At 53.0% G+C, this 12,103-nt stretch overlaps 1 protein-coding gene across 2 annotated transcripts in view; it reads left to right on the top strand.

Moving 5' to 3' along the window:
* SUPT6H (SPT6 homolog, histone chaperone and transcription elongation factor) overlaps positions 1-10,349 on the top strand; it is a 42,861-nt gene extending 32,512 nt beyond the window's left edge. For both annotated transcript variants that reach the window (XM_024207064.2, XM_024207066.2), the window contains exons 29-37: positions 1,212-1,407; positions 1,549-1,787; positions 2,980-3,093; positions 3,801-3,925; positions 4,445-4,557; positions 6,318-6,395; positions 6,509-6,675; positions 7,614-7,792; positions 8,544-10,349. In XM_024207064.2, coding sequence (XP_024062832.1) covers positions 1,212-1,407; positions 1,549-1,787; positions 2,980-3,093; positions 3,801-3,925; positions 4,445-4,557; positions 6,318-6,395; positions 6,509-6,675; positions 7,614-7,792; positions 8,544-8,730 — 1,398 coding nt within the window. In that variant the 3' untranslated portion in view covers positions 8,731-10,349. The remainder of the gene's footprint in view (positions 1-1,211; positions 1,408-1,548; positions 1,788-2,979; positions 3,094-3,800; positions 3,926-4,444; positions 4,558-6,317; positions 6,396-6,508; positions 6,676-7,613; positions 7,793-8,543) is intronic.
* Positions 10,350-12,103: the final 1,754 nt, after the last annotated feature.

Genomic DNA, 12,103 nt, shown 5'->3' with positions numbered 1-12,103 from the left:
GGAGAGCAGAGTGCATCTCCTCTTCCAGCTCCTGGTGGGTGTCTCTAAAGAGCTGGTACCAGAGGCTCAGAGTCCTGCTCGTCTCTCTCTTCCCCACATATCCCAGCAACTGCTCTTTCCCTTATGGGCTCTAAATCAATAGTGAATTTGGGTTTTTGTTCGCTTCCTTCTCCCAGACTGCGAGTCTCCCTTAGCGGCTGGTGGGAACGGTGTGACTCAGTTAGCGTACTAGAGTGGGCAGGATTTATTACAGTCGGAATGAAGTCCAGAGCCTGGGAGGCTGGAAGGCATTCTCATGAGGAGCTGACCTTTGTTCCCAGCTTTTGACACAGCTCGAGGAGCGGCTGCTAGATTCCTGGAGGGTCATTGTTCCCTCACTCGTGGTAGTTCCTCCTATAGCTGAATCCCTCGCTCAGGGTTATTTTTCCTAGTTGAATCCATTTCTGTGGCCTGTCTGAGTTACTTGGTCTCCTTCAGAACAGGGACCTGGGCCCTATTAGTAGGATCCCATGGGTATAGAATGTAATGATGTGCACATCATTACAAGAGAAGGGTGGACCTCTGTGCTCTCCTTTGGGATCCTTGCTGAGGGAATGAACGTTTAGATGAAGGACTAGCCTGTTGAGATCTGAGGTCTCCTAGCAATCCCTTTAAGGGGACACGGTCAACTTAAACATGGTTAAATGGACTACAACATTCCAGTTTCTGCTGGAGACCCTTTGAACAACATGACCTGGACCTTTAAAATGTTACGAGTTTTTCGGCTCCCCTGTTCATTTAGAAGGGTCTTTTGGACGGGCTTGAAAAAGGTACTGCCACCCCATCCGTGTGTGTGTGTGTGTGCACACCTGACTGCTGCTTGCTGTCTGTTCACTTCCCCTTTCAGCTCAGAGGCACTAGGGACACCAGCAACAGAACAAGGAACCTGACTATGCAAAGGGCTGTGAAATGCCAAAGAAAACACACTGGAGAAGAGACAGATTCTCCTCTAATCCCTTCCAGGTCTAGTCCTCTGTAGGGTCATTGTAACCGTGGTAGATAAACAGCTTTCAGAGGGATATCTGATTTTTATTTTCAGGTTGATGTGTCCCTTTCAATACTCGAGGCAAGCCCACCGCACCTGGTGTGGCTGTGATAGGACACGCTCCGAGTGACAGGTGCAGCACGTGAGTTGCACCTGCTGACTAATCCAATCTGCGCCTCCTCCACAGGTGGGAATGACTGTTCACTGTAGGATCATGAAGATAGACATTGAGAAGTTCAGTGCAGACCTGACCTGCAGGACGTCAGACCTGATGGATAAGAACAATGAATGGAAGCTGCCCAAAGACACTTACTATGACTTTGATGCTGAGGCAGCAGATCACAAACAGGAAGAAGACTACAAGAGGAAGCAGCAGCGCACAAGTGAGTATTCCTTCTCTAGGTCCCTGAGAACCGGGGGCATGGACATTCGCAGTCTGCCGCAGGGAAAAGAAATGTGATTGGATGTTTCTTGCGATAAAACCACTGCTGTGGGAATGCTAACCGCCCACTTGTGTCCGACAGCATACATCAAGAGGGTGATCGCTCACCCGTCATTCCATAACATCAGCTTCAAGCAAGCCGAGAAGATGATGGAGACCATGGACCAAGGGGACGTGATCATCCGGCCAAGCAGCAAGGGGGAGAACCACCTGACTGTCACCTGGAAGGTGAACGATGGGATTTACCAACATGTGGATGTCCGAGAGGAGGGCAAGGAGAACGCCTTCAGTTTGGGCTCCACCCTTTGGATTAACACAGAGGTAAGAGCCAGGTGGAACGTGACTGGGGACGTGAACCTGGCGGAGTGAAATGGGAGATGAAATGCTGACTCGGCATGGGGGAGGGCACAGTCACCCCAGAGCAACTGCTAAAGGATTGAATGGTTTGGAGTTTAGAACCCAGAGGTGGTAGCAGAAGCTGGGGTGCTGCCACTCCTGGCTTGCAGCATATGTTAGGTACAAATAGGTCCTCAAACCAAAACCTTTCCTGGCTTCATAAAACTGGGTTAGAAACAAGGTGGTGCGGAAATCTGGAAACTGCCATGGACAGCCGGTGAGCAGGATCCTGAGGCTTTCCTCTTCTCCCAGGAGCTCCCGGACTGTTTGGGAACAGCTTCCAATGTCAGTCCCTTCCCGTTCCTGAGCGAATACTCGGCAGCCAGCCAGAGTAACTGGTGGCTCTGGGTAAAAGAATCCTAGAGATTAGTGTTAGAAGAGCCCATTAGATAATCCAGTTCAGTGATTCTCAACCTTTTCAGGTCGCTGTGACCCCTTATCTGAAGGGTAACAAAACAAAACAATGCAGCCCCATTACATTTATTTCTAAAGTAAATGTGAGGGGAAATGGATCCATGACAGTGCAATCAATGCCTGGGCAACTTATTTGTTGTGCGTTTCAGGAGGCTGACCAAGAATACTTGACCTTGAGGAGTCAGGAGTGAGATTTTTCTTTGCTTTCGATTATATGTCCAATGCCTCGTGACTCCCGATTGCCTTTCATGCCCTCGACCCGGGTCGGCTTCAACCCACCAGTTGAGAGATCCTGATCTAGTTCAACCACTGCAAGACCGTTTGCTGTGCTCCATTTTCCCAGCTGCTCCCTTAGTCTGAGGAACAAAATGCTTCCCCCCCGAGCTTGTCAAATAGAGTTGGGGTCGCTGTTTATCCCTGAGACTGACAGGAACCGAGCTGCCCACCACTTGCATTGGTGCAGGTGGTGTACGTTAATGCTACAGGGCATGCATGTGTCTGAGGGATCGGGCCTCTCCAGGGAGATGGGACCCTTGCCCTGCACTCCACTGCAGACGGGCACTTCCCCTGTAGCAGTTCAGGGTTAAGAGGATCTGAGCTTCCAAGGCCTGGGCATCGCTCAGCACCAGCGGGTTTGGTTTTGCCTCTGGAAGATCAGGAGTCAGACTCAGGATAAAGTGGCTCTTTCTATATTCGTTCCAAGGAATTCGAGGACCTGGATGAAATCGTCGCTCGCTATGTCCAGCCAATGGCGTCTTTTGCTCGAGACCTGCTAAGTCACAAATACTACCAAGACTGCAGTGGCGGAGACAGGAAGGTGAGCCTCCCAGAGGGGCTGCTGCAGAGCTGGGTGCAGCTGGCTGTCCCAGATCAGTCTCCTGGCTTCTGCGAACACTAACCATTGAGTTCAAGGCAGTGTTAAGATAGGTCAGAACACAGGAACCTCTTCTATCGCACAGTACTGGTGTTGGTCACTTCCCAGCTTTGGGTCTGGGGGGAGCTAGCTTGGAGTGGTAGAACCAGCAGAGAGCTTGGCCTGGCTTACTGGGCCGTGTCACTGTCTACGTCAGGAAAGGGAGGGCCCTGCCTTTGCACCAGCCTGACAGTGCTGGCACATCACAAAGGCAAGGGCAGATAGGCATCTCTGCCGCTGCCTCACTCTAGGGGAAGGGCTCTCAGATGGGACCCGAGTGCCCTAAAGCGGGGATAAAGGGATGCTGCTCCCCTCACACCATTGTCTGGAGCGCTGACCTAAGTAAGCACGAGTGTGTCCATCTGGACCTCCCAGTTGCCTCCACCGAGTGGTTACAGCTCCCAGCCCTACTCAGTATTGTGAAATGAACCCTGGATGAAACCACTGGATGTTGTTTGTGTCTGGACACTGCCATGGGGAGGGCTGGGCTGGGCAGAAGCCAGCACTGCAGTGTTCTTAGGGCATCAGCGCGCACCTGTGAGTCCTGGCGCTGATCCCAGGCTGCACAGGGCATCTCAATGGAGCGTTTGTCTCTCTTCCCCTCTAACCAGAAACTGGAAGAACTTCTAATAAAGACCAAGAAGGAGAAGCCGACCTTTATTCCTTACTTTATCTGTGCCTGTAAAGAGCTACCTGGCAAATTCCTTCTGGGATATCAGCCTCGAGGGAAGCCAAGGTCAGTGGTGCATGTATGTTGTTGGGTACAGCTGGCTGTCAGTCACTGCAGGGCCTGGGCCTCGGCTTGTCCCCGCCTGACTCTTCTTGGACTCTGCTCTGGTTCCGTGTGTAGCAGCAGCCTTGAGCCCTGGGGTTTGGCCTGCGGGTGCCTCACCCGTGTCGTCTCATCAGGTTGGCTGCTGATGCCTTTGACCAGGTGGCCATCGTGAGCCACATCCCACCCCTCGGCAGGGGAGAGTATGGATTCCCTTTGAGTATCCTCAGCAGTCCGCTAGGTGTTGGCATTTCCAGAGTAATGGCCAAGTGTTACTGGGGCTGGGTTGGAAGCTGATTGAAGGCGGGTGGTCCCAGCAGGGTCTGTGCCTCAGATAACTATGGGTTCATTTCTGACGCACCCGTCGTCTTCGTATCTGGGCACCTTTCTCCCGCTGTGTTGGGTGGAGCTGGTTATTGCAGCAATCGGTGAAGCTGTGCCGCAGTGTGATGTGCTCGTCTCTCCCCCTTCCTGACCTTGCAGGATAGAGTACGTGACGGTAACGCCAGAGGGATTCCGATACCGGGGACAGATCTTCCCTACCGTCAACGGGCTCTTCCGGTGGTTTAAGGATCATTATCAGGACCCAGTGCCAGGTGACCCCCAAATCCTAATCACCAGGGTGGTTCTGTCCTGCAGGAAATCAACTAGTGGGCAGACTAAGGGCTGGCTCATGCTCCTTGGATAGTCTAAATGGAAATGGGATCAAGTATCTGTCAGCAATTAGTCAGATGTGCACTTACAGAGCTGGTAGCTGCTTCCAATTACAGGGACTTGTATAGCCTAGTTAGTTGAGCTGCTCAGAGGAGCCCCTAATCACGGATCATCTCTTCCCCGGGGTGTACAGAGGAGGTTACCTATGGCATACCTCTGCTCATCACAAATCAAGAACCTTTCCCAGATCCATTGAATTCTGGATTCTCTTGGTGCATTAGAGAGACTGCACTGGGGATGAGAACACTTGCACACACGGAAATATAACTCCTGTCTGCCCGTATGTCAGCTCTTGCTCTGTCTTGTGGAGAAGTCTCTCTCCTGTGTTTGTGACTCATTCGTTGCACCAGAAATGGTCAGCGTCGTCCTTGCGACTGTGCCACAGGGCTCAGTAAGAGAAGCTGGGCTGTGAAGCTCTGTCCTTGAAACACGCTTGGCCTTGCTGAACAAAGCTCAAAAACCACAAATTGAACTCGGGGATCCAGATGGCTTGGGAGACCTACTGGAACGTCAGAAAATCCCAGCTTGATTTTGATGACGTTCCAGGCTCCTGTCCATTGATCTGAATTTCAACAGAGCCTTCCTGTATGTGGGAAATGTTCCCAAGAAAACAAGATTCAAGCGCTTAGCTTTGCTTTTCATCCGCATAAAAGAATACTGCTTAGAAGGAATCTCTGCCGTGCGAGCAGTGCGGTTCTGGCCAGCCCCTGCATGGGAAGGCTGCACACCTAGGGCACGTACTGGCTTCCCAGGCGTGCACACCCCTTCTGGAGGGTAAACCCCAAATTCTATCATCTTGCGTTGCACAGAGAGCTGTACAGTGTAGGAAGATACACAACAGCTTTATGCGCTCCCCTCCCCCCCCCCCCCATGAATTCCACAAACTGGTTTTAGACAAAACAAAACACGTTTATTAACTCCAAAAGATGGATTTTTAAGCGATAGCAAACATATCAAAGCCGATTACCTTAGTAAATCAGCAAAACTGGTAACTGAGCTTAACACACTAGATAGGTGGGATATGAATTAGCGAATTCTCACCCTGAGTGGTAAACAGGCTGGCAGATTCTTAAGGCACAAGCTGCCTCAGCTTTCCCAGGTTTTCATACACAGGCTAACAATCCCTCTAGCCTGGGACCATCACTTCCCACAGTTCAGTCCTTGTTCCTCAGGTGTTTCCAGGTTTGTTGCTGTAGGGAGACTAAGGTACCCTCATGATGTCATTGTCCCCCTTTTATATCTTCTCCCCACTTGCTGGAAAGCTCTTTTGCTGTCACCTGGGTCACACAGTTCCCATTGTGTAGTGCTGTCTCGGAGAGGTTTCTATTGTACACGGTTCCTGGGGTAATGCTTGTGCTTGTGTGCATTTCCTCAATAAGCCATTAACATTGGCCTTTTTACTGTTGTACCTGAACGGCTGCTTGTGAATGTTTTCAACCTCACAACATGTTTCAGTAACACACACACAGCCAAACTTCATAACTTCACAGATGACGATAGCACATACAATCCAGCGAGAGATTCCTGTCTAGCAGCTCAAGACTTTTGCCTTGTGAGGTATCAGTCTAAAACATCCTAATTACCTGACAGTGGTGACTATTGGGGTGCCAGGGTGTCACACATACCTCTTTTGTTTCCCAAGGTATCACCCCGAGCAGCAGCAGCAGGACCCGGACCCCAGCCTCCATCAATGCTACTCCTGCTAACATTAACCTAGCGGGTGAGTACCGCCCTCTCTCCTTGCTCGGATCTATGGAGGCTGACTCCGAAGCTAGTCCCCAGACCAGAGTCCGATTCTCTTCCTGTGTCTTCACTCGGTGTTTTCTCTTCTAGATCTGACCCGCGCTGTGAACGCGCTGCCTCAGAACATGACCTCGCAGATGTTCAGTGCCATCGCAGCGGTGACAGGCCAAGGGCAGAACCCCAATGCCACGCCTGCACAGTGGGCATCCAGCCAGTATGGCTATGGAGGCAGCGGAGGGGGCAGCAGTGCATATCATGTAGGTGTATCTTGAGTACCTAAGCCAGAGTGGCGGGACTCAAAGGGAGGTGCTCTCATCAGAGCAGCTCAGCGGCCTGTCTCTCATGGAAGTGCTGCCTTCCTCGGCGGCATTAGAGATTGGCTGTGCAGGAGACAGCACAAAGGGCTGTATGGACCAGTGGCCTGCCCTGATACCGAAGGGCAGTACAGACCTGCAGTGGTCAGCCACCGGCCTCGCTACAGCATTCGGCCCTGCTGTGCTGATTCCTGGGCCTTGTTCCCTGCCCCCAGGGCCAGGAACATTGGAAATGCAATGCTGGCTGCGAGGAAGGTTTGTCTGGCTCCCAAGGAACATGCCTGGGGTTGGTCGGGACCCAGTGGTGAGGGAGAGGGACACGAAACCACATGACGTGCTTCAGTATCCACAGCATGGAGCTGCATGTGAAAGGGATTAGCTATGAAAATATGTGCTGAGCTTGCAGGGCTTTTCAGCTGGGAGGTGCACAGGCAGGCGAGTGCTCCAGCTCTGCCCAGTGCCCGACGATGGCCCCACTCTGCTCCCAACCCACCACTGAGCAGTTCCCCGTGTGAGTCTGCGCCCGCCCACTCGGCACAGCTGCAGGAAGGAAGGGCTAGGCTGGGTTCAGTGCAGCAGATGCCCCCCTCCCCCCTTGGGAAGCGCTCAGCTAAAACACTCCTCCTTGGAGTAGGCACTCGGGGGGTGACATCTGGGGCCAGCGCTCCCTATGGGAATCCCCACCAAACCCTCCCGTGGTGCTAAGCCGCTCCCTGAGGAAGGCATGGCGGCTTGGTGATGTGTAGGCAGGGCCTGACCCTGCCTCCTGCTCCCTGGGTAAGAGGTGAGGTAACGTGCTGTGCTCTGGGCATCTGTGTCACGCCTTGCCCCAGTGGTGCCCTGCCCCTTGCACTAGCCTAAGAGCGTCTGTCCTCTTGCAGGTCTTTACAACTCCAGCCCAGCAGCCAGTGGCCACCCCTCTGATGACCCCCAGCTACTCCTACACGACCCCCAGCCAGCCAATTACAACACCGCAGTATCATCAGCTCCAGGCCAGCACTACACCCCAGTCCACCCAGTCGCAGCCGTCATCCAGTTCCAGGCAGAGGCAGCAGCCGAAGTGAGTAGCTCGTTCATGGTGCTGGATGTGGGCAGCTCTCTGCTGTCTTTGAGCTGCTCTTGCCCTGCCACACGAGCACTTCCCTGGCTGCAGGATACAGGTTCTGCCGTAACTCTGCCTGCTGCCAGTAGGGGGCGAGCTGAACAGGCCGGGGGGGGGAGGGTGAACATTGTGTGTGCACCTGAAGGAGCTGCATGGCTGTGGTGCTCAAAGGGCAGGGGAAGAGGTGTCTGGCGAGAACTGTGGCTGAGCAAGGGCGAAGAGCGTAGTCACTGCCCATCGGCTCTGAGGAAATGCCATTCAGGCCGTGGTGCTGATGGGGGGTAAAGAAGCCAGTCCAAGGGGCTGAGGGCTGGCCCCCTCTGACAGTGTGGCACCGTTCCTTGGCCAGGCGTGAGGGCAGAACTGAGTCTGCTAAGGAAATTGGCCACAATGGGTCCCATTGACTAACAGCCACTCTGCAGCTGCGAGGAATCTGCTACCTCAGACATAACTGAACACGGCCCACGGAGTTCTGCAGGCATCCTAGAGCCGCTGCCTCAGGCTGCAGAGCCTGTGGGTCCCGGCATGCAGTAACCGTGCTGGGGGAGGAAGTCTGCATGGGCTGCCTTTGAATAGAAGAGAGAGACTTTGGGGCATCCAGTAGCCTCATCCTTCTGCGAAGGCAGCGCCTGGGGAGGGAGGGGAAGGAAACTGACCCTGTTGGGCTCCTGCTATTCGTATGTTTCACTTCCTGCTTCTGCCTGTCTAGGTCCAACAGCCATGCTGCAATCGATTGGGGGAAAATGGCCGAGCAGTGGCTACAGGAGAAGGAGGCTGAGCGGAGGAAACAGAAGCAGAGGCTGACCCCTCGTCCATCTCCCAGCCCCATGATTGAGAGCACACCCATGTCCATTGCTGGGGACGCCACACCGCTTCTGGATGAAATGGATCGATAGGCCTTGCTGGACCTGACCCTTAACCTCTGTTCTTTCTCTGGGGAGGGGAAGGGGAGGGAGAACAGCTGAGAACGAGTTCCCTTCCCTTCTCCACACAACTCCTATTTTATACTTCATAAAACGATGTGAAACGACACTTGGTGTGTCCACCCACATGAGCTGATATACTTGGCAGGGCTGGTATAATTATACACACACATAGATCATAGGACGGGATGCTGCAGATGCCTCTGCGCACTAAACCTTGGTTCACCGTGTGGGAAGCTCAGCAGAACAGTTATAAAGGTCGAACGAGACCCTTTAGAAATGAACAGCGACCTGCTTTCACAGCCAAAGACTAGAAAGCAAACCTAGCAGGAAATGCAAGCTCTTGGCCTAGAGCGAAGTTTTATTTTGATCGTCTTGTATTCTGACCGTCGCCCGTCCCCGTTCCGACCCACGGAACGAAATCATGTGGGGGCTCGGACAACTCAACCCAGATCTGCTGACGTTTCTGCTACTGTATGCTTGGTGGCTCCTTGTATAGTGGGCTCTGCAAAAACTCCACCAGCTGCCCCAGCTGTATTTGCAAGGGTGTGCTAGCAGAGCAGCTCTGGGCTAGGGCTCTTGCCAGAGAGAGAAACAGCTGTTCCACAGGCTCATCCTCTCCTGGCTTCATTTGGGACAATATTTATTCAGTTGGTTTTTAACTCAGACTGCAAAGCAAAACCCTGGGTAACAGCAGCTTTCCCAGGAGTTAGCAGGACCTAAGGCACTGCAAGGGCAGCCACTCCTGTGGTGAGGAGAATGCAAATCAGCCTGAAGTGCATGTCCTCTGTCATACCGCTTAGCTCTGTCCACATGTAACCGAAAAGGGTGAATAAATAGTGTTTCTACTGAACACTAGTCTGGGGGTGTTCTCTTCTCATCCTGTACTGCCTGCCCGCTCCTCTCCACCACTGAGTAGAGTACAGCAGTGGATCAGGAAATGCCCCTCTTGTGTTGCCCGAGTTGCCTGCTGGGTGCTGGCGGGTTGATGCTGAAGAATAGTTTGGGTTGAATGTGTTGTGTGGGGTTCTCAGCCCAGTGTATCAGGGCAACCCCCCTGGCGCTGCCCTCTCTGTCCAAGCAGGAGCCAGGGAGGAGGCTGACGGAACGCAGGCTGTCTGTCCTGGGTCAGAAGCAGCCCTGAGGGCTCTCTGTTTCATACACTTCCCTGTATTTCTCCACCTGCCTTCTCCAGGAGGAGTTTGCCTGGAAGCAGGATTTTTGTTGCTTGATCTGCTCCTGTTTGGCTCTAACATCACAACCCACTGCTTGAAGTCCCAGAGGGCTCTCCCTCAGCTGGGAAAGGAGCAGACAGCTCAGGAAACAAAGGTCCTGTTGCATCCAAGAGATGCAGGAGACACGAAGGTGAAGCTGTTCTTCTGAGGAGTGCAGGGCCTGGCTTCCCTACAGCTCCCCAGGGGGCTGGCCTGGCTGCATCCCTCTCCTTACCAGGCAGGCGGGCTCTACTTGGGGGTAGATTAACAAGCATACTAACCTTATGCTGTTTGTTTATTTTGTTCAGTTCTGTATGACAGGAAATTGACTATGGAGTAGCTCTCTGTGAGGGAACGTGCCAGAGAGTCATTGCGCTTTGGCTGCTCCTTATGGCTGTCTTTGGTTTTAGTTTTTTCCCTTTCCATCAATAAAATTCTACTTTTGGGATGTTGACTGTTCCCAGCGTTCTCCCTGCCTACTGCACTAACGCTCTCCTCTCCGTAAGCCACCTCCTGCCCTGCTCTGGGGATGCCAGGTGTAGCTGCCCCACCATCTCTCTGCTCTGGCGGGATGGGTTTGGTCTGATCTCCAGAGAGATGACTGGGAAGACGTGCACGAGCTGCTGCTAGTAGCAAACGGGAGCCTGGGTTTCCCATCTTGTATCCCAGGCCCTCCCTCTGCAAGTCGAGATCCCCTCCAACACCCTGCATCCTTCACCAGAGGAAGAGTTAGTGCCAAGATGGCTGCAGCACTACATCGCTCCCATTTGCACCCAGGGCATCTCTGGAAAGACTCTGCCTAGCAGCGTTTGGCTGAGCTCAGACGCATTGCACCGTGGTTTTAAAGGTCTCTCTTCTGCTACCGCTCTTGCCTGTGGCCGCTTGGTAGGGATGGAGAGCTTTGGAAAGGACGTTTCCAGGGTCAGGCTGTCTACAAAACACTTGCTCACTCTGAGCTGCACTGCTGTGCCCGAGTGACTGGGTTCTCATGATCCTTTGTCTAAGGGCAGGGCAATGGCCCATCCTCTCGCGAGCAGGGGCTGTTCTCTTACAGTATTTGAAGAGTCCTGCAGGAGGCGGTGCCAGGTTTAAATCAGGATCTCCCCAAAAGTCTGAAACTGTAAACGCTCCTGTGCTTTTTGCTTTAGCACTGCATGCTCTGGGTGGCTGGGTAACGCTGTGAGAGGCCTCATTGCATGAACAGGTACCCCCAGCACCTCGTACCCGGGCTCCTGTGTCCGAAATTGAGATAAAGATCATCTGGCCAAACCCTGGTTTTAAATGAAGGCTTTTTTAGTCTCCTGGGAGACCTCGCTAGAATGGCTTGCCTGGCTCCAGGGTGGAGCTCACTGAGAAAACACCTCCCATGCATTGGTGGGTCTGTTTTCCAGCATGATCTTTGCATCTCTCAGTGCAGAATGAGAGGGGGAGCAGTGCTTTCCTGATCTGTGTAATTAGGGGCAAACCTCTGCCTTATGCCTTCTTAGCGATTCATACACATTTCATCCAAGTGCTCGGCTAGAGCCGGCAAGACCTTGAGCCGATTGGGGATCCTTAGGACACATTCTCCACTCGCTTGATCGCCCAGTGGCTGCGGCAAAGCAGCCAAAGTCCACATAATGAGAGACCTTTACTATTAGAGCTACAGGCTAAGCAGCCAGGGGCGCCCTGCCTCCAGAACACCGTATCATTGCCGGGTAGGTGGGCATGACAGTAATGTTCACAAGTGCCCCTCCAGGAGCCCCACCTGTATGTATAGCACAGGCTGGGCTCTGGCCCCTACACGCTGATTTGGCATGTAGCTGTATGCAAGGCACTGACCCTTTCGGTCAAATGGAGTTAGTACCTGCCTGCTGGCCAGAGGGTTAGTGTGTGAAACTCAGCACTGGAGCAGGGCAGAGAATTATTATTATAAACTCCCAAGCTCTGTAAGTGGCTTGAGAACTGCTCCAGCAGCAACCCAATTCCAGAAGAAACAGATGAACGAAAAGCTGCAATTAGCGAACAAATGCCCCAAATCAAGGTACTGACCAGCCATGTGAGCTAAAGCAGGGTAAGGGCAGGGAAACGCATGCCCTGCCCTTAACTCAGTGCAGGAAATCTGCATGCCCATCCTCCCTCTGCCATTCCTG

The sequence above is a fragment of the Terrapene carolina genome, unplaced genomic scaffold (genome assembly GCF_002925995.2).
Source record: "Terrapene carolina triunguis isolate 2854851 unplaced genomic scaffold, T_m_triunguis-2.0 Scaffold231, whole genome shotgun sequence".
NCBI classification, from domain to species: Eukaryota; Metazoa; Chordata; order Testudines; family Emydidae; genus Terrapene; species Terrapene triunguis.
Note: the sequence above shows the minus strand (reverse complement) of the source record. Positions and strands in the feature narration are given on the sequence as shown.